This window comes from Eurosta solidaginis, chromosome 1 (assembly GCF_040869045.1).
Source record: "Eurosta solidaginis isolate ZX-2024a chromosome 1, ASM4086904v1, whole genome shotgun sequence".
Taxonomy (NCBI): domain Eukaryota; kingdom Metazoa; phylum Arthropoda; class Insecta; order Diptera; family Tephritidae; genus Eurosta; species Eurosta solidaginis.
Window position 1 is genome coordinate 354,040,055 of NC_090319.1, and position 22,148 is coordinate 354,062,202.

At 38.8% G+C, this 22,148-nt stretch overlaps 2 protein-coding genes across 3 annotated transcripts; one reads left to right on the top strand and one right to left on the bottom strand.

Annotated features, from left to right (window-relative positions):
- Positions 1 to 1,081: 1,081 nt before the first annotated feature.
- On the top strand, positions 1,082 to 7,193 carry Wdr24 (WD repeat domain 24). Its single transcript, XM_067762716.1, has 10 exons — positions 1,082 to 1,328; positions 1,386 to 1,827; positions 1,891 to 2,002; positions 2,060 to 2,148; positions 2,229 to 2,558; positions 2,638 to 2,716; positions 2,781 to 2,933; positions 4,851 to 5,342; positions 5,423 to 5,608; positions 5,721 to 7,193. Exons 1-10 carry the CDS (start codon positions 1,190 to 1,192, stop codon positions 6,075 to 6,077), a joined length of 2,379 nt encoding a protein of 792 aa, XP_067618817.1. The 5' UTR covers positions 1,082 to 1,189; the 3' UTR covers positions 6,078 to 7,193.
- On the bottom strand, positions 6,881 to 19,964 carry Gnpnat (glucosamine 6-phosphate N-acetyltransferase). 2 transcript variants are annotated; one of them, XM_067762719.1, is made up of 6 exons: positions 19,764 to 19,964; positions 14,913 to 15,123; positions 10,974 to 11,101; positions 10,841 to 10,902; positions 10,552 to 10,774; positions 6,881 to 7,046 (listed from the first exon to the last, which is right to left on the bottom strand). In XM_067762719.1, exons 1-6 carry the CDS (start codon positions 19,860 to 19,862, stop codon positions 7,005 to 7,007), a joined length of 765 nt encoding a protein of 254 aa, XP_067618820.1. In that variant the 5' UTR covers positions 19,863 to 19,964; the 3' UTR covers positions 6,881 to 7,004. The 2 variants fall into 2 exon arrangements, with proteins under 2 accessions (XP_067618820.1, XP_067618821.1); XM_067762720.1 differs by having other exon boundaries at positions 6,881 to 7,100; positions 19,764 to 19,915.
- Between the last annotated feature and the right edge of the window lie 2,184 nt (positions 19,965 to 22,148).

A 22,148-nucleotide genomic window follows, 5' to 3' on the forward strand; every position in this document is an offset into this window, starting at 1 on the left:
TCACGAAAGCTGTACAACAGCCAGATTAAACCCAATAATTCTAATTTTGGGAAGCGACAGTGAGTGGCGTCCTTTTTATTTTGTCAATTACAACTAAAATAGAAGTACATAACATAATAAAAGCTAAAATCATTCTTTTGGCCGTTTTTTAAACATAATTAATATTTTTTTCTAAATTTGTTGATACTATTGCTGTAATTTATATTGGTGGCTGCCGCTTTCAAAGTTATCAAGAAGCCAATGCTTGGCTACGGTTGTCGTCAAGCTTTGCTTTATTGTGGTTGTGGTCTGTAGACACCGTGTTGAATGTGATCAGCCCTATGGATATGTCCATTGAGTGGGCGCTTTCAGGAAACACAAAAAGTGGAGTAGTCGTTGAGTCAAAGATGACGTTGAGTGATAACTTTGTCGCTATTTTAACATCTCTCCCGATGTTTTTGGACGGATGACAAATGTATATGGATTAAGGGTCAGTTAATGCTGACTTAACCATAACCAGATAAAAACAACTGATCGAACCAACCTTATGGAAATCAATGTAATCGATTAATGGTGCATTAACATAACCAGGGCCAATTAATGGTGACATAACCATAAAACCATAATCAGATAAACCAGCTGATCGAACCTACCTTATCGACATCAATCCAATTTGATATGGATTTCTAGTCCCCATAAATGTAACGCTCTCTTTGACATTTGCTGATAAGATATGTATCCCTGCAAAACCGCGAGTACTCCATGCATGCATGTATGGAGTACCCGCTATGGACCAAGCGAGTGCGCCAAAATTAACCACAATTCATACAAAAAATATGGACCAATTAACATTGTGATGTCCTAGGACCGGACCATATACTCCAGCTCCGCATTACATCAGAGTAATCCATGGAGTACCCACAGTCCAATAAACATTGTGTAGTGATTACAATCGTTAAAAACGAGGAATGATCGGCTTACAACCTGTTCGTGTAGAAACATGAGTTGGCCCATCGCTGCATTACAGTGGAGTAGAATGGTAAGTACTCCAGTGGACCACATGATCCAACGATTTTAGCAGGTATGTTACAAAAAGCTCCTTTGACATTTGCGCATCTGTTTTGGTTCACACATTTGGTTTTTGCTTATCAATTTGAATTACATTTTTATAAAAATATTCGGCAAAGTGTATAATAATTAAAGACGAAAAATGCAAAAATTTCAGGACTCACGTGATCGTGTAGTCGAGGAAGCGATAACGATCTCAATGCGTATTTGTCAGGAAGGGCATGCAAATGCGCTGGCTTTAAATCGAGAGTGCAACCAAATTGCAGTTGCAGGAAGAAGCTGTAAAAAACAAGACACAGTGGCAGAATAATAATAAAAATATCTCTTGTTCTTTTTAGTGCTTAAAGTTTACGCTATTTATAGTGATGGCTTTACAGAAGTTTGTAATATGCGTGGTGGCAAGAATCAAAACCTTAGTTACTCGTCTAATGATGTAGCATGGAGCTCTTTAGACAGTAATATATTGGCAACGGCGGCCACTAATGGTGTTGTATCTGTTTGGGATCTTAGTCGTTTTGGTCAAAAGAAGCAACTTCATGTTTACAATGAGCATGAACGCACTGCACACACAGTAGCGTTTGATATACACGATCCTCATATTCTCGTTTCTGGTTCGCAGGATGGTACCATAAAACAATTTGATATACGTAACGACAAATCCTCATATACTTACTATAGCAACGCAGAATCTGTACGTGATGTTAAGTTCAGTCCTCATACACAGTATGTAATCTCGGCTGTCTCGGAAAATGGTACCGTACAATTGTGGGACTTGCGGAAGTAAAAAAAAAAAACGCTTTATTCACGTGATATTTTATTGATATAATTTTCTTTTTCTTTTAGGGGCGATAAATGTATTTTACAATTTACAGCGCATAGCGGACCAATTTATACCTGCGACTGGCATCCAACAAAAAACTGGCTAGCTACCGGCAGTCGTGACAAGCAAATTAAAGTAAGTATTAAATAATTAATTACAATCAATACATACAAAATTATAATTCCAAAAAAGGTTTGGAATATGGATGGAAAGGCGTCATTAGAGCATACAATACACACAATCGCTGTGGTGGGCAGAGTAAAATGGCGGCCGGATCGAATGTATCTACAATTTGTTTACCATTACTTTTATATTTAGGATGAAAAACTTATATACTATTAATTTGCCTACAAACATTTAGATATCACATTGCAAGTTGTGCGCTCGTTGTCGATTACAGTATTCATGTGTGGGATATACGACGACCGTACATACCATTCGCTTCCTTCAATGATCACACAAACGTTACAACTGGTATTGCTTGGAAGGGTGATAATTCGCAATTATTACTTTCCACCAGTAAAGACTCGACTATTTATCGGCATGCATTTAAAGATGCCGCTAGACCTGCATCAAAAGCAAATGCTCAAGGAGCTAGTCTAGGACGTCGCCATGATATATTCGTTGCGCGTAAAATCAAGGCCAATCTTGCTGAAATTGTAACACCAGGTGCTAAAATAAATTCAATAGCGTAAGAGCCCTGCCATATCACTTCCACAGACATAAAAACATACACATGTATAAAATATATATTTGTTTTATATTCCTAGTCGTCAACGTTCTTCTTATGCCGAAGAGCAATTCCATTTGGCACAATCTGATGTCTGCCAGTTTCTATTAAAGCCATCAGTAAGGAAATATGCATATTTTTATTTATTATTCAATACAACCTTATTTAATTTCTTCAACTTAGTACACAGGGTACATAGCAGAGCAAGAAGTTACACATTTAAAAGACCATGAGTGTTTTATTGGTTGCGCGAAGGAACTTTTATTAAATGGAAAAAAATTATTGGATATTTGTGAACATAACGGCAATGTTACAAAGAAATATGGCAAACATAATGTAAGAACTTTTTTGGGGTTGGCGGTTTTTTTTCTATAACATGTTTTAATCTTGGTTAAATTTTTATACTCAGCTGAGCAGAGCTCACAGAGTATATTAATTTTGTCCGCATAACGGTAATCCGTAACGGCATAAACTAATCGAGATAGAAGACTTCTATATATCAAAATGATCTGACGAAAAAAGAAATTAATTTAGCCATGTCCGTCCGTCCGTCCATCTGTCCGTCCGTCCATCTGTCCGTTAACACGATAACTTGAGTAAATTTTGAGGTATCTTGATGAAATTTGGTATGTAGGTTCCTGGGCACTCATCTCAGATTGCTATTTAAATTGAACGATATCGTACTATAACCACGCCCACTTTTTCGATATCGAAAATTTCGAAAAACCGAAAAAGAGCGATAATTCATTACCAAAGACGGATAAACCGATGCAACTTGGTAGGTGAGTTGGCCTTATGACGCAGAATAGCAAATTAGTAAAAATTTTTATAATGGGCGTGGCACCGCCCACTTTTAAAAGAAGGTAATTTAAAAGTTTTGGAAGCTGTAATTTGGCACTCGTTGAAGATATTATGATTAAATTTGGGAGGAACATTACTACTATCTCTATATGTGTGCTAAATAAAAATGAGCAAAATCGGATGGCAAACTTGCCCACTTAAAAAAAAAATGTTTTAAAAGTAAAATTAAAAAAAAATGAATATCTTTACAGTATATAAGTAAATTACGTCAACATTCAACTCCAGTAATGATATGGTACAACAAAATACAAAAATAAAAGAAAATTTCAAAATAGGAGTGGCTCCGCCCTTTTTCATTTAACTTGTCTAGAATATTAATGCCATTAGTCGAACGAAAATTTTCTAATCCTTGTGAAAGATGGTAGGGGCATAGATTCTATGACGGTAACTGTTTTCTGTGAAAATGGGCGAGATCGGTTGAAGCCACGCCCAGTTTTTATACACAGTCGACCGTCTGTCCTTCCACGACAACATGAGCAAAAATCGATATATCCTTACTAAACTTAGTTCACGTACTTATCTGAACTCACTTTATCTTGGTATAAAAAATGGCCGAAATCCGACTATAACCACGCCCACTTTTTTGATATCGAAAATGACGAAAAATTACAAAAATGCCATAAGTCTATACCAAATATGAAAAAAGGGATGAAACATGGTAATTGGATTGGTTTATTGACGCAAAATATAACTTTATAAAAAAATTTGTAAAAAACCATATTAAGTAGAAGAAAATGGAAAAGTTCTGCAGGGCCAAATCCAAAGCTCTTGGAATCTTGGCAGGAATACTGTTCGTGGTATTACGTATATAAATAAATTAGCGGTACCCGACAGATGATGTTCTCGGTCACCCTGGTCCACATTTTGGCCGATATCTCGAAAATGCTTTCACATATACAACTAAGGGCCACTCCCTTTTAAAGCCCTCATTAATACCTTTAATTTGATACCCATATCGTACAAACACATTCTAGAGTTTCCCCTGTTCCACCTTTATGGCGATATCTCGAAAACGCGTCCACTTATAGAACTATGGCCCACTCCTTTTTAAAATACCCTTTAATACCTTCCATTTGATACCAATGGCATACAAACACATTCCAGGGTTACCCTAGATTCATTTTCCTACATGGTTATTTTCCCTTATTTTGTCTCCAAAGCTCTCAGCTGAGTATGTAATGTTCGGTTACACCCGAACTTAGCCTTCCTTACTTGTTTTTATTTAGAATCAGTGAATTTTTTGGAATATTTTCATGGAATGGTTTATTCCGGTAAAGTCACTGTTAATTGGACTTTTGGGACAAATTTGAAAATATTTGCTCGAATATACAGTTATAAATACACAAAACTTCACACAAACTTATATTTTCTTATCCACTTTTTTCTTCAAAGGCAACCACTTTATGGAAGTTCATTAAGGTTTTGTATGGCACTAACGAATTTAGTAAACAAAAATATGAAATACATCGTAACTCATTTTCTAACCAAAAAAGTGTTCAATCTTCACGCCGCTCTACGCAAATAAGTAATGTACACGAAGCTTTACAATGGGAACGAGGAGAGCACAGTGATAATAATGATGATAATGCTACAGATACGGACGTACAGTTAGACATCGATACAGCAAGCGGTGTAGTTGGTGGTGTGGGTGTGGGAAATGCCAAACAAAATTATCCACCATTCGGATCTGTGATACTTTCAGAAACGCAAATACTTAATGATATAACATTTGACAATTTCGATTTGTTACGTGAAGGTTTCATTTATGTTGGACCGCCAGATTTTTCTAAAATGCATTCACATCAAGAACAAGCAATGCATCACGATGTACAAGCAGCACGATCACAATTGGATTTAAAAGCAGAAAGCAAAGAGATTTCACCTGTGCGTAATGGAGATCGTATACGCGCATTTACTTATTTAAGGTACTAAATTTGTAAATCGGAACTTTTTTCCAATTTCAGCTACCAAATATGCCAAATGTGCTTAAAGTAACAACTGCACCGGCCATACCAATCTGGGAACCACATCAATTCGTTGCTGATTCAGTTATGTTACAAGGTGATGTTGGCGATGTACAAACTGCCATTTCAATACTTATAGCTATGGGCGATGCGCGTAAATTGCTACAAATCGATGATATACTGATTGTAAGTTTACTTACAATACATATTTAACTCTATATATTTCGCCTATAAATGGACAGAAACATTACGTCATGCATTACTTAATATAGACATAGTTAAATATTTATTTTTTCAGGAGACATGGTTCCAAATGTATATCGATCTACTGCATCGCAATCAACTCTGGAATGAGGCATGCGAAGTGGTAAATCTTTCATGGTTACGCTCAGTTCGTGAACTTAATCAACAATCCACATCGGTGCATACAAATTGTGGTGAGTGTGGAAGACCATTGGCTGGTAGTGTCGGTTGGTATTGTCAGAAATGCAAATCGATGCAATCATCCAAGTGTTGTGTTTGTAGTCTTATAGTACGTGGCCTTTACGCTTGGTGTCAAGGCTGCTCGCACGGTGGACATTTAGAGCACATTATGGAATACTTCACTAACCACTCCAAATGCCCAAAATGTGGGCATTTGTGTGAATACAATTAGGAAATAAATACATTGTTTATTGTAATGTAAGAAGTAGGGCAGGGACTATCCGCATATTCGAATATCCGGATTTCCATTGACACGGATAAAATCCCGACGGCATGGATATCCGGTTAATATTCGTTTGTGAAACTATCCGGATATCCGGATTTATGAAGATCCTGTTAATAACCGTACTTTTGGATATCCAGTGAAAGCAACAAATTGATATATGGTACATATATTTATTTAACATTGTTAACAATATATTCGTGGGGCATTTAAATCAATTAACAGTGAATAAAAAAAAGGCTCGTATTGAGAAATGTGTAACATGATGTTAAACTATTTTCTTCCTATTCTGGTGTACGAAAACAAATGCCGATATCATTTCCCGACTTAAACAATTTCGTGTGGGACGAACTACATTTCCAGCACTTTAATAAACTACAAACATATTTTTTCGATGTTTGCTTCGTTCAATTCTGATATGCAGATATTCAACTTTTATATTCCAGTATCCGGACATACGGAAATCCGGATTTTGTTTTCCGCATCCGGATATCCGAACAGCGGTTATCCATATTTTCCATTTACGAATACGGATAGCTGGATTTTGAACTTAGCTATCCGGTTATTCGAATATCCGGTTTATCCGGATGGTTGAAAAATTCGTATGCAGTTCACAGCCCTAGTAAGAAAAGGAAAATATGTATATGGGTATTTATGAATGTGCTTAATTTTGGAATTGATTCGAGTACTTACATATTAATAAGTTACCACTAAGAAGTGATTAAAGTTTTAACATAAAATAAATATGTTAGTTATTTTTGCACAAATATTTTTATATGCATCTACATACGTACATATTTTGGTACATAAATTCTTTGAATTAGCAGTAAAATGGAAATTACATACATATTTCAAATTTATATGTTAAGTTAGCTACTATTTTATAAACGTACTTTTAAATGGTAATATAACTACTACCTTTTTGTGCCAGCCATGTTTGCAAAATGTAAAAAATCAAATGATACGTTTAAACTAAATAGATATGCATTAGACAACACATTAATGCAATACGTAGAAAAAAATAAGAAAAAATAAAACATTAAATAAGTACTTTTCTAAATTGTATGCCTTGCCTGATGCTTCTATGTGTTAGTTTTTGTTTCTTTATAATAAGGTCTAAGGTAGGTAGTAATCATCCAAAGCAAGGCACCACCGCTTACCAGCACCGCTATAGAACGCTATAAACGTTTTTGATGAACTAATATCGAGATGTAACATGCTTGCAACCAAAAAAAGAACAATGAAAATGTAAATACGATAGTTTACATTAGGGCGGGTGAAATTGTATGGGGAAAAACGGCGGGAAAAAACTTCAGGTGCAAATCCAGATTCTGAATCTATGACTGTTGTTGTTGTTGTTGCTGTAGCGATAAGGTTGCTCCCCGAAGATTCTGAATCTATGGCTGTTGTTGTTGTTGTTGTTGTAGCGATAAGGTTGCTCCCCGAAGGCTTTGGGGAGTGTTATCGATGTGATGGTCCTTTGCCGGATACAGATCCGGTACGCTCCGGTACCACAGCACCATTAAGGTGCTGGCCCGACCATCTCGGGAACGATTTATGTGGTCACATTAAACCTTCAGGCCATCCCCTCCCTCCCCAACCCCAAGTTCCATAAGGAGCTTAGGGTCGCCAGAGCCTCGTCTGTTAGTGAAACAGGATTCGCCGCGGATAGGTGAGGTTGACAATTGGGTTTGGAGAAGCTATATGTTGCGCTGGCAACCTGCAGGGTTGCGCTACACAGCCCCTTGAATCTGGTATTTTAGTCGCCTCTTACGACAGGCATACCTACCGCGGGTATATTCTGCCCCCCCTCCCCCCCCCCCCCCCCCCCTAACCCGCTGGGGGATGAATCTATGGCTCATACTGAGTAATGTTGTCCATGAGACCATAGCTCTGAAATCAATTTCGAGCCTCCCTAATTTTGTTAGAAAATTTTGTATCTCAATCCCAATCCGAATTTGACCTTTATTTTCATGTATTTTATTTGTGAGCCGCTATTCGGATTGGGATATAAAATTTTCTAACACAATTAGGGAGGCTCAAAATTCATATCAGGAATGGAAATGGACAATATTACTCAGTATGACCCATAGATTCAGAAACTGGATGTGCCTTTTCAACAACAAATTTGACCCACCCTAATGCACATACATACCATGATACAGCGTAAATATATCATGTCACATAAATATACATAAGTAATGACAACCGTAAACTGCGTCCGTAATTTTTTTTTTTTTTAGTTTTGGCAAAATGTTGATTCAATAGTTGAAAAACAAGTAGAAAGAACTATATGCGAGTGTTGTTGTTTTTATAAGAGCCGAAACACTCCAGAAAGTTTCCACAGTGAAAATTCCAATTTTAGGTACTAATAAGTTAAGGAATTAACAGGACCCTCCCGAAATTTTGTGGGAATGGTATTTAAGCCAGGGGCGTTATTGTAAACCAAAGCCTTCTTGATTCTTTTAAAGCAATATCTTTGGGTATATGTATGTTGTTGTTGTTGTAGCAATAAAGACACTCCCCGAAGGTTTCGGATAGTGTTAACGATGTTGAGAGCCGTTTTCCATATATAGATCCCGTACGTTCCGGTGGCAAGCATTAATGTATAAGCCCGACATCTCGGGAACGATTAAATATGAACCTTCTAGCCATACCGCCCAGGCTCCATTTGAGGTCGTCAGAACCCTGACTGCTAAAGAATTAGGGTTCGCCACAGGTAGGTGAGGTTGACTATTGGGTTAGAGGAAGTATTGTGCTACACAACCCCTCGAATTGGCTATTTTAGTTGCCTCTTACCACAAGTATACCTGCCGCGGGCCCCTAAGGCTTTAAGACCTCTAACCCACATGTATATTTATATAATGAGTATATGTAGTACGTTTGATTCGATACTTAAAAAACTTGTTTCAACAAATTAAATAAATAAATACTTGAGGAGATTAAGACCAAGCTATTCTTTCAATTGGCTACGTGCTGCTATTTTAATTGCCTATTTATACCCCCATAATCATTAAAAACAAAGATAGCTTATAAAGCTTTAAGGATGCGGTGGATGAAATGCTATCCAGTGCAACTACGGTTAGGGAATTTAACATATACTCTGAGAGCCAAGCGGCTATCAAGGCCTTGAGTTCAACTACAGTGCGATCGAGGGTGGTCTGGAAGTGACTGACCTCGCTCGCGATTGCATCGAAATATTTTACACTTAAGATTATCTGGGTCCCGGGCCATAGTGATATCCCGGGTAACTGTCAAGCGGATCTCTTAGCCCGCAGCGGGTAAACTGAACCGGATGAAGAGGGCTGTAGGGATTTCGGGATTCCGCTGGCCACCTGTGGTTTGCTCCTCCATAGCTGGACCTCGAGTCAGCTCAGCAAACGTTGGGCGGACACCACCTCTTGCAGGTTAGCAAAATCTTTCTGGCCGGAAGTGGATGGCAGGAGGTCTGCCGAAATAATTGGGTTCACTAAGGCCCACCTATCAATGATCATTGGGATTTTGCAGGGTTGCCCAATGGGTATCCATGCGGTACGTCTCAATATACTGGAAACTCCATCCTGCTGTAGCTGTATGGAGGAAGATGAGGTGGAATCACCAAATCACTTTATGCTTGATTACCTAGCTTTTGCCAGAATTAGACCAAAGTACTTCGGAGGCAAAAAATAACATAGTTAGATATTGGTTATCAGTCAACAAACGGCCTTTTCCATCTACCAGTTTTAATGAAAAAAATTGGGGGAGGGGTTGAACCCCAAAACCACCCCTAGCGCACGACCCTGTTTACAATAAAAGGAAAATTTTTTTAGTAGGTCATGAAAAAAACCTTAAAACTCAAAGTCGAAAAAAAGTAAAAAAAATTAAATTTCGCAGGCTTGAAAATTATTTTTTTGGGTATACGTAGTGGATGTGTTTTTCCTGAGCCCAAACTCTATCGAAAAATCAATGGCGCGATATCGGTTAACTTTCGTCCATACAAATCGATCCACCCTAATGTATATGTATATATCAAAAAAAAAAATGTAAGGCGCGATAACCTCCGAAGAAAGCTAAGGCCGAGCTTCTCTTCCAATTTGCGTCGTGCTCCTATTGGTTTTCCCTACAAATCGGCCGAACAGGACCTACATGCAAGGCAGATGAGTTTTCACTGAGAGCTTTTCATGGCATAAATACACTCGGAGCGCTTGCCAAACACTGCCGAGGGGCGACCCCGCTTAGAAAAATTTTCTTCTAATTCAAAAACCTTATTTCTAAAATTTTACACCACGGTGGCCGCCGTAAGTTGTATTATTTTACTGACGCTGAATACGATTGTTATTGTTCCATTTTCTCTTTTGAATAATAGCATTGCATACATTTACAATTTCGATTTAGTTGTTGCGGTACTGGCGGCTAATTGTCAAGAAGCTAAATTGAAGCTCACAGTTTGACTAGTGTTGCTGTTGTCATAATCACCACCCAATGCTGTGTTGTTATGCCGCACAGCGGGAGCTCCTTCATCGTAACGTATTGTCATCGAATTGGCATTTCCAGGAATGAGAACGTAGCCCAGAGATTCATAAAATTTAATCAGTTTATCCTTACAGTCCAAAGTCATTTTATAACAGCCCAGATGTTGCGCTAAAAGGCTCACAGTAACAACAATACTAAACGATAAATATACCATTTTAAAACATCTAATACATTCCAATACTAGTTTCCAAACAACTCACAGTTTCCCCAGCTGCTTGCCACGGTAAGTATCATTGACGACAACATCTTCTAAACGACCGCGCTGTAATTGAAAAACAATGCAGTAAGTACGAACAGCTCAATAGAACTGAATTATTTTAACTTTAACCTTACAGTAGCGCAATTGTGTATGAATTTACGCTCAACAATTAATGAAGCTGCACCAATTATTTCATTTTTGCGTGTGTCCTCGATCACTGTGACGTAGTAATCACCGCTAGCCTTCATTTGAGAAAAACGTGCTAGGAAAAAATAAGTTTTTATTAATCTAATTAGTATACATAGGTTAGGTTAGGTGGTAGCTGCCCTGATAAGGATAGCTCACTTGGACAACACGAAGGTCTGTTGTGATACCACATACACCAAAAATAACGGTGTCTTAGATCTAGCTACCCTGCTAAACAGAGCTGACGGAAACTCCAACACAATAGAATTTTTGGCATCACTAATACACTCGCATAAATTGTAAATGGTATGTATGTGTATGCATACACGTATACAGAATGTTTACATCAGGTTTGTCATGTCGCCTCTAACAACCTGATAGAAACTTTGCTTTACGCCCTGATGTAAATCTCCATCAGCCATATCTGTCAACTGATGCCTCAAATGACTGACAGCTGTCTAGCAGGGTACTTAGAGAATCGTTGGGTACACTGAAAGAAAAAGACTGGTAAAATCAACCGAAATACGGGTCAATTCAAACGAAATTTCTGTTAATTTGTATCCATCGCAACAAGATGTTGAATCAACTGCGCACAAATCGTCGATTCGTAATTGACCGTTTTAGTAGTCAAATGAACAAAAAAAGTTGTTTCGACAGCTTTGTATGAAAGTACCTATGTTGCTATATAAATAAATAAATGTAAGGCGCGATAACCTCCGAAGAGGTTTTGGGCCGGGACCTACTTGTTTTATGCCGACTCCGAACGGCATCTGCAAGGCATATGAGTTTTCACTGAGAGCATTTCGTGGCAGAAATACACTCGGAGTGCTTGCCGAACACTGCCGAGGGGCGACTCCGCTTAGAAAATGTTTCTTTTAATTGAAAAAGCTTGTTTGTAGTCACAAAACTGATTCTCAATTCTTTCAGTTGCAGCTCAGCTCATTCTCAATTTCTTCTCTCGCATGTAGTTGCCACACTTGATTGTTTCGAACAAAACTTGTAATATAAATGTTTGACGTAACATTTTAAAAAGAGAACTTGTAAGTTATAGAAAAGAAAAGAATCAAATCGGAGGAAGGTAATTCACCACTGGAGTAACTTAAATGTAATTCGGCAAATTTAATTTTCGTAACACTTTAAGTTGAAACGATTCCAAAACAACTCAAACTTTTATTTTGTCGGAAACATCAACATTAAAAAAGGATGTTTTTTATTATCTTATGAGATTCGTTCGCGTGAGTGAAAATTCATAAAAATTTCAACAAAATGTTACTAACTTTGGAAAAAACCTGTTCGTTCAAGCAAAACTTTTGCAACAAGAGGGCGCAATTTTGCATTTCGCTTTGACGAGAATTTGTTTCCCGGTATCTCATAATTTTTTGCACAGTTAATTCAAAAAATGTTTTTTTCGTTTTGTATTGATAACTGAAAACTAGGTTTTTATTGTTTTCCCATTTTGTGTGTTTTTTCGATTTGATGGTTTTCTTATTTTGGTGTTTTTTTTTAACAAATGCACCATCGTCATAAGTACAAAGTAGAGAGCGCAGTGAGCGTTAAATTCTCTTTAAAATCTGCTCATGGTTTGATAGTTGATCGCCGTTGAAATGACCTATAAGATCAGTTGTGTTAACAGAAAAATCAGTTAGATTGATTAGGAATCTGTCAATTTTACAAAATTTTGTTAACTTAAGAGCGACAATTTCTCTTCTGTTGAAATGACTAAACTAATTTGTTCGCTTGACAAAGAACTTGGTCGAATTAACCATAATTCGATCAATTTCACCGAATCTCCGTTAAGTCAAGAACAACAGAACCGATTTGTTGATTTTACTAGCACCATTTCTTTCAGTGTGGATTGTATGTTGGAATTCGGTTATGTCTGAATTTGTCGGGATTTTTGATAATTGTCGGGATTATGAGGTGCACCCGTGGAAAAGATTCTCCGGCTAAGAAGGTATTCTTATCGGAACCCGCCTATGGACATCCTAAGCCGCTTGGCAGAAATTAAAAGGAATTGTTTATTTGTTACTTATTAAAATGGCCTTTTCTCTTGCCCGAACTTTTGTTTACATGCATAATTTAAAAAGAATTTGAAAAATAAAATACCCCGCCCAAGATGACGAGCTAGCCCGGGATACAAGCATACCTGCTTGCTGCCATTCCTATTGTTGTTGTTATATCACTGCTTCGCCCCATCCAATAGCTGCAATCACCCATCATCAATCTCCTCTAACGGTTGTTCAAGAAAACCTCTAGTTTTAGCCGTCAGGCCAAGAAGGTATAGGTGTTAGAGACGTTAGTAGTTAGTGTCATGTGGGGACACATTACAAGTTAGTTAAACCTGTTGCTGTATCAAGATCGAAGGTTTACCAGAGGGAGACGTGTTTCCCTGGGGAGATTGCATCTAAGCTGCATCGGACTACATGGTAAGATCATAAAGATTACGAAATTTAAGCAGCGGCACAATATCAGCTTCGTGATGCTCGGAAAGGCGCTATATGAACGCTATATCTAAGCTCTTGACTTGCGCTGGGTACAGCGACCAGGCCACTGAGAAGACCATGTATATAGTATTCTCAAACGAATAAGCATTTTGGACAGTACTTTATAATGCCAAGATGCAATTATCAAGTCATTTATTATTGTTTATGTATATGTACAATACCCTGTCACCTGTTCCCCAAGAGATTTGCGCCTTACCAAATAGACGAAACGACGGTCAACACAGTGAATGGGGACAACCGTACTAGAGTTGTTTAACATTTATTTTTATCGTCAGCGTCGACGGAACGCTAATACTCTCTCTTTAAGAAGGCTGAATTGAACAGCTTGAATGAATGTTAAGACTCTTCACTGCCCTTCCCATTCCAAATGATTACTAGAAAGGTATGTCACACCCATATAGATGTGTAATATCTTTTTGCCGACAATTTATATGACATCCTACGACCGACAAGTCCAAACATAGCGCAATTATGCAGTAGCACAACTTAAAAAACAAGTAAGGAAGGCTAAGTTCGGGTGTAACCGAACACGACATACTCAGCTGCCTAATTACAGCTTGCAAAACTTTTAAATTACCTTCTTTTAAAAGTGGGCGGTGCCACGCCCATTGTCCAAAATTTTACTAATATTCTATTCTGCGTCCTAAGGTCAACCCACCTACCAAGTTTCATCGCTTTATCCGTCTTTGGTAATGAATTATAGCACTTTTTCGAAATTTTCGATAAAAAAAGTGGGCGTGGTTATAGTCCGATTTCGTTCATTTTAAATAGCGATCTGAGATGAGTGCCCAGGAACATAGATACCAAATTTCATTAAGATACCTAAAAATTTACTCAAGTTATCGTTTTTACGACCAGACGGACGGACATGGCTAAATGAATTTATTTTTTCGCCCAGATCATTTTGATATATAGAAGTATATATCTATCTCGATTAGTTTATGCCGTTACGGGGTACCGTTATGCGAACAAAATTAATATACTCTGTGAGCCCTGCTCAGCTGAGTATAATAACGACGAACATCTTGCCAGTACCACCACAGTTGTATAGAATGCCAACTCTGTGAAAAGCGAACGCATTGCGACTGAGTGTAGTGGCGCCGAAAGTGCCGACTCTTAACTAAGCCTCTGAAAGAAAACCTTTATCAGCAGAGACTGCAGAACATATCCAGGCGAAAAGTTTAGTTATTGGGATAACTAAAGACAGAGCATAAGTACATAGAAACCCTGGCAAGGGAAATAAATAACTTTCAGGGGAAATCGGGTTATGTGAATATTGAATCTCTATCAGTTTATCTAACAACAGTGAATTAAATCCTTTAAAAATCGCTACATTTCACATGAATCAAATAACCAATTTATAAAATTCACAATTTTACTTACTCAAAAATTGGGTACGCGTAATATTTCCAACGTCAGTGAGCTGAGAGAGCAGTTGGAGAAAACCACGATCATAGTCACCATCTTTTAGTGGACGTACCTTAAGCCAACTTTCTCCAGGATAGGCGGCAGATATGATAGGTTGAAATTTGGCAGGGCTTTGATGAAAGTTGAGTTGAAGCAAAATATTTGGATCGTAAAGATAAGTTTCTTCCTGAAAATAAATAGTAATAAAAATAGATCGCAATAAGTAAGAAACTACCGGCTCGGTTGAAGGCGAAAATCATATGCAAATCTAACTGACTTTTAGAAATTAGTGTTACCAGAATTTGTTTGACGACCAAGCGTAAAAATCCAAATTAGGTACCAGGCCTTACGTTAAAAAATAACTCCGTCCTTTTGGTAAATACTACTGTAACGAATTTAGTGCAATTCCGCCTATTTGGAGTCCAAGGAAACTTTCTGTTTCAACAGGGGTGGACCATAATGAAAGGGGTGTTAGAGGCGTTGGTTCCACATTACAATTAAAGAGATGGTTGGTGTCATGTTGGGACACATTGCAAGCGGGGCATACATTTTGTATGTCGGGGTTGATTCTAAATAGGTAAGAGTTTAACCTGTTACATTATCCAGAATGAAGTTGAGCTAGAATGACTCGCATTTCCCTGGAGAGTATGCGTTCCTCTTCCGCAAGTTTTGGGTACTGTTCTTTGAGTACTGGATTCACCGGGCAATTCCTGGCATAAAGGTCCGACGCCTGTTTGTGGAGTTCACCAAGGACCTGCTTGTGTTTTTTGCTTCATACGGCTGAATTCTCAGGTGCCGTATTTCCTCAAAATACGGAGATGACTCCTTAAGCCCCTAGGCGGTGTTGGCTCATCAATCAGATGTCTGTTGGGATGCCAGGTTTCTGGGTATTTAACAGGAACTGTTTGGTTAGCATCTCATTTCTCTCCCTGATGGGGATTATTCTCGCCTCATTATGTAGATGGTGTTCTGGGGACATAAGAAGACAGCCCGTGGCGATTCTGAGAGCAGTATTTTGGCAGGCCTGTAGCTTCTTCCAGTGGGTAGTTTTTAGGCTTGGCGACCATATAGGGGACGCGTAGTATGCAATCGGCTCGCCAATTGCTTTGTATGTGGTAATGAGCGTTTCTTTGTCTTTTCCCCAAGTACTGCGAGTAAAGGATATGAGGATTTTATTACAGCTCTGGATTTTCGGTACGATTGCGGTTGCGTGGTCACCAAAATGTAGATCCTGATCAAACGTCACACCCCAGATTTTGGGGTGTAGGACAGTCGGTAGCGTAGTTTCGCGAGGCGAAAAAATTGGAGAGATCAGGGAGGTAGCCATTTATTCTGTTGCAAAGCTCATCGATCTGTGGGTCTGGGCCTGTGGCCATTATTGTGCAGTCATCGGCGTGGGAAACGACAGTAACTTCTTCTGGTGGCGAAGGTAGCTTAGATATGTAGAAATTAAACAAAAGTGGGGGTAGGACACCACCCTGTGGCACCTCTTGTTTAGTGCTTCTCGGTTTTGATGTTTCATTTCTAAATTACACGGATGTCTGCCGACCACCCAGATAATTTGCGGTCCACCTTTTAAGACATGGGGAAGGGGTAGACCCTTCCAGGTCTTGCAGTAACGTGCCATGGTTGACCGTATCAAAAGCTTTTGATAGGTATAGCGCAACGAGTACTGTTCTATGGTAAGGCTTTTGATTTAAACCGCAATTTATCTGGATGCTGATGGCATTTAGCGCGGTGGTGGTGCTATGGAGTTTTCTGAAGCCATGCTGATGACAGGCTAGCTGCAAATTTGCTTTGACGTGGGGGAGCAAAATGGCTTCAAGCGTCTTGGCTACTGGCGATAGGAGAGATATCGGGCGATATGACTCTCCTATGTTAGTTGGTTTCCCAGTCTTTAGTAGCGGGACCACCTTGGCCATTTTCCATTTTTCGGGTATGACAAAGCTTCTCATATGCGCGTGTATATGTGAGTGACACCTCCTCACATATACACGCGCTTATGAGAAGCTTTGTCATACCCGAATGATTGCATACTTTTGTGAGCATCTCAGTTTTATGCATGTGAATGTGTGAGAACTACTTTGCTGATAATTGCATACTTTTGTGAGTATCTCAGATATATGCATGTGTTTGTGCATACCTCTCCGCTTCTTGTATGTACATATGTGTAGACATAATGATTGATTTGTTTATGTAGATACAAGTGACTGCTTAGTATCGGCTTAGAGATGATAGTATGCCTTAGTGTTGCTAATATTTGTCACACTATACATTTTCTAGGACCTAGCTTAAAATCAGCCTCGAAACCTGGTAAATCTGCCATCCTTAGGAGCTGGAGCCTTGACCTGACGAGCGCAGGACAAAAATACAAAACGAGCTCAACCTTTTGTTCCTGTTTCTCGCACTTCCTACCTTTCTTGTCTTGTATTGATGTTTCCCAAACGGATTGGGACAACTTCCATGTATTCAAGTGCTGCAACCCCCTCTCACACTTATCGGCCTTTTCGTTACCTTCTATCCCTTTATGGGTGTGTGAGATTATTGCCTTGATCACCGCTTGACTTTCAATATACATATATACTGCGCGATTCTAGTTTAAGCGCGCTTCTTTCAGAATATCTGCTGTTTTTTTCATGGCTACAATTTCCGCCTGTAGGATCTACTTATTTCGGCATCGTCACAATAAACAGCAGACCCGACCCCTTCCCTTAATTTGTAACCATCTGTGTACATGTGCATAGTATGTTCTACCATTTGCATTCCCTTGCGTTAACTCTCCGTGTCTATTATGGCTCCAAGGTGTGCATCGAAGCTGAGGCACGGGACCATGTAGTTCGTTCGCCCCATATTAGATGGCGCTTTACTGATATGGCTATAAGGCCTGCACTTGAGCTGCTCCGAGGCCGTTGCAGTTGCTAACGCTAACTTTTTGGCCATTATGTCTGCAGACGGGATGTGCACAATGGCATGCAATGCTGCTGTCGGTGCAGTTTTTAAGGCTCCCGTTATGCTAAGCATTGATAATCTGCATAACCCCTCAAGTTCTTTGTGTGGCTACCCACCAAACAAGACCCCAAAGTAAAGTAGGGGCTTGACAATTGCCGTAAATACCCAATGAAAGAGTTTGGTCGATAGGCCCCACGTACATCCTACCATCTTATTGCCACGGAGGCTTTCTTCGCTCTCTCTTTCACATAGTTTCCACGACAACTTACTATCTTTATAGTCCTGGAACAACATCTGTATAGGCCGTGAATTTTACCAGTCCTTTTTCGAACCGCCTAAGCAATTGGTTGATGACTAACCTCCACAGTATCGGTCATAATACCCCGCCCTGCGGCGTTGCTATGTTTACAAATTTTTGGGCCCCGCATACACCCCATTACGACATGATCATTCTGCAGCTTAACATGGATCCAATCCAATTTGGTAAGGTCGGATGTACTTGTATCGAGATGAGACTGTCCATGATTGCAAGTTTCGAGATATAGTTGAAATCTCCGGTAATGTTCAGAAAAACGCCTTTGGCATATTTCTAGTGTTCTGGGGCTCTCTCTATATTCATGATCACCCTATGGAATGCAGTATCGACAGACATGGCTTTGGTGTGAACATGTTGTGACAAAAAAATAATGCTTTATTCCTCTTCCGCATTAACTCTTGATGGGAAGTGTGTGTTAAATAGTGCCTCAAGGAAATCCTCACTACTGTGTGATCATTCCCCGTCGCCCTTCTTCATCATACCATGGACTGTATTTCCCTTTGATAGCATGTTCCTCAGTCTTGCGATTTTTTCATGAAACCCTCTTCGATTTGCAGATTTCACGTTTATAGATCCTCGACAGATATCTATATTCGGCATTCCTCGCATCCGCAAATTTTGCCGCCATAGTGGCCTTTTTCTTTAGGTTGCTCAAGTCTTCCTGCTATATACTTCTGGAATTTGTACCAGTCAGTCTAAAAGTGGTCAAAAATAGTACAATGAAGCTATTTCTGAAAGCACACAGCTGAGCTTATAATGTTTGGCTTAGCCCAAACTTGAACTGTTTTCATGGTTCTCATTCAAATTGTGACGAATATTCACATCACTAAGTGATACTAGCATCCCTAATTCGATACTAAGTAGCCACTTGTATGTACGTAAACAAATCAATCATCATTTACACATGTACATACAAGGTAGCAGAGAGACACTCACCATCATCCGAAGTAGCACTCACATATACCCACGCATATGGCTATGCGAGAGACTATAAATTACAAATATACATGTACATACATATATGGTTGGTAACCAAGCATGAAGTTCGCGAAGTTACTAGACTTTAGGAGAAATGGGTGGACGAGGCAACAGAAAGTATAAAAGCAGCGAAAGCTGAGTAGTAAGCAATCAGTTTTGACTTAAGCACGCTATTGGTTGTGAAGTATAAGTGTTATTGTGAAGTACTGTCAAAGTAGTCTAATAAAGGCCATTTTGCATTATTGAATATTGGAGTTATTTATTCAACAGTTTAGCGGTTCGAACGTTAGCAGAGGGTTTGGAATAAGCGGAATTTCCCTAAATTCGTTACAATATTTAATACACAAAATTTTAATGATCCCCTCAGCTTCAGTGGGACAGTTTTTTGAATGCTGAGCCCACTAAGCTGAGAAAAAAAATTAAAAACCCGCACAACCACCGACTTTTTCCGACGCAGTTAATTAATTTTAATATCGAACTACATATACATGTAATACCATGCAAGTTCTCAAGTTTATGCATTTTTTTAATACACATAAGGTACCTGTTATTTTTCAAATTTTATTTCCCATATTAACTTGTACCTTTATTAGTTCTTTTTTAAATTTTCTTCTTTGCTTTAATCTAACATTAACTTTAAGCATTCCTTTGATATTCACTTGTACCTCTTTACAGCGCACCATTTCGACTCCGACTATTTTTGAAATTTTTGGTGAAATGTTATGGGAGATATTTATATATATGTTTCTTCAATCTACCGCTGTTATATTGAATTGCTAACTTAGCAATGAACCTAAGTAAAATAAAATTTTATTTACGGTTCCCAATCGTAGAAATCTAAAATGAACTTAGCAACACTCAAAGTAGAATGTCGTAGCGGTTTGATCAGTTCAAGTTTATTATGTACCACTTTTTGAATTAAACTAAAAGAAACGAGTAAGGAAGGCTAAGTTCGGGTGTAACCGCACATTACATACTCAGCTGCCAAATTACAACTTGCAAAACATTTAAATTACCTTCTTTTAAAAATGGGCGGTGCCACGCCCATTGTCCAAAATTTTACTAATTTTCTATTATGCGTCATAGGTCATCGCTTTATCCGTCTTTGGTAATGAATTATAGCACTTTTTCGGTTTTTCGAAATTTTCGATACGAAAAAGTGGGCGTGGTTATAGTCCGATTTCGTTCATTTTAAATAGCGATCTGAGATGAGTGCCCAGGAACATACACACCAAACTTCATTAAGATACCTCAAATTACTCAAGTTATGGTGTTTACGGACAGACGGACGGACGTACGGACATGGCTAAATGAATTTCTTTTTTCGCCCAGATCATTTTGATATATAGAAGTCTATATCTATCTCGATTAGTTTATGTCGTTACGGGGTACCGTTATGCGAACAAAATTAATATACTCTGTGAGCTCTGCTCAGCTGAGTATAAAAATCAAAAGCATACTTTTTGTTGTTACTTCTCAGACCGGTAAAGCCATAATACATACTGTTGGAGCGCCAACGTCATTGATTTTTATTGGTAAAATGAGATCTTGATCAGGAAAGAAAGTAAACAGAAAATATACATATATGTATGTAGATGGCGCTACATGAACTCAATTCTTTGTCAATAGTTAGATTATGTTGTTGTTTTTGTGGAAGTGATTCGTCATCAATGTCCTCTAACGGGAAACTTTAAGTTTGATAGTGAGAGGGGTATTAGAGGCCTTGGTTCCACATTACAATTGAAGAGATGGTTGGTGTCATGTGGGGACACATTGCAAGCAGGACATAAGGTAAGAGTTTAACCTCTTACAGTACCCTGATCGAAGTTGAGCTAGAGTCGCGCGTTTCCCTAGGTAGAGTGCGTTCTTCTTCTGCTAGTTCTGGGTATTTTGCTTTAAGAACTGGATTCGCCGGGCAATTCCTGACATAGAGGTCAGACCGACCAGACAGATAATTTGCGGTCCACCGTTTGAAACTTGGAGGAAGGGAGGACCCTTCCAAGTCTTGCAGTAACGTGCCGTGGTTGACCGTATCAAAAGCTTTTGATAGGTCTAGCGCAATGAGTACTTTCCTATGGTGGGGGTTTTGATTTCATCCGCAATTTATTTGCGTGTTAATATCGTTTAGCGCGGTGGTAGGGATATGTAATTTTCGGAAGCCATTCTGATGATTGGTAAGACGCAAATTTGCATTGAAATAGGGAAGCAGAATGGCTTCAAGTGTCTTGGCTACAGGCGATAGGAGAGATATCGGACATTAAGAATCTCCTATGCTAACTAGTTTCCCAGGCTTTAATAGCGGAACCGCCCTGGCCATTTTAAATTTTTCGGGGATGGCGAAGGTGGACAGGGACATTTGGAAGACATGCGCTAGATAATTAAATCCGTCCGTGCCTAGTTTTTTAAGCATTGGCGTGGCTATGCCGCCTGGGCCTACTGCTTTAGATGGTTTTTTGTTTTTTTGTTGTTAATGGACGTTGTGGCAGCGCGCTGCCCTCGATCGATTTACATACATATATATTTATATATGTATATATATAATGACTTTTTTGTTTGCTTTTTGCCGAGTCGCGGTTTGTCAAGCGCCGAGATCTGCTCAGCTACAGAAGAGATATCATCAGCAAAGCACAATGCTTAAAGAGAACAGAAGAAATAGTTGTATACATTAATTATTAAGAGTGGTGAGAACAGTCTTTTTTATAGAAAAAAGGGAGTCCGAGCTATCAAATATGTTTGAGTAAGAGTTATAATCTTGGCATAAACACCGAAAAGGTTCATTTTGTTCGAAATTCGTTCTACATTGTTTCAGCAGGAGAGGTTTGAAGGGTCTCGAAGTCCGAGAGGGAACACAAAAGCTCACTTCATTCAGAAGGAATGTGTTATGAAACGAGATGGCAGCGCCACGACAATAAATTATTTATATATACATCTGGCAACTGTGTTGCCAGAACATTCTTTATCTTCTTCTT

Coding starts and splice junctions, on each gene's coding strand:
- Gnpnat (XM_067762719.1), bottom strand. CDS start 19,862: ATGGTGCGCTGTAAAGAGGTACAAGTGAATATCAAAGGAATGCTTAAA. Junction 10,903..10,973: donor TCATACACAATTGCGCTACT/GTAAGGTTAAAG, acceptor TTTCAATTACAG/CGCGGTCGTTTAGAAGATGT. Junction 7,047..10,551: donor ACAGCAACACTAGTCAAACT/GTGAGCTTCAAT, acceptor TGGCACAAAAAG/GTAGTAGTTATATTACCATT.
- Wdr24 (XM_067762716.1), top strand. CDS start 1,190: ATGCAAAAATTTCAGGACTCACGTGATCGTGTAGTCGAGGAAGCGATA. Junction 1,329..1,385: donor TGCAGTTGCAGGAAGAAGCT/GTAAAAAACAAG, acceptor TGTTCTTTTTAG/TGCTTAAAGTTTACGCTATT. Junction 2,559..2,637: donor GCTAAAATAAATTCAATAGC/GTAAGAGCCCTG, acceptor TTATATTCCTAG/TCGTCAACGTTCTTCTTATG.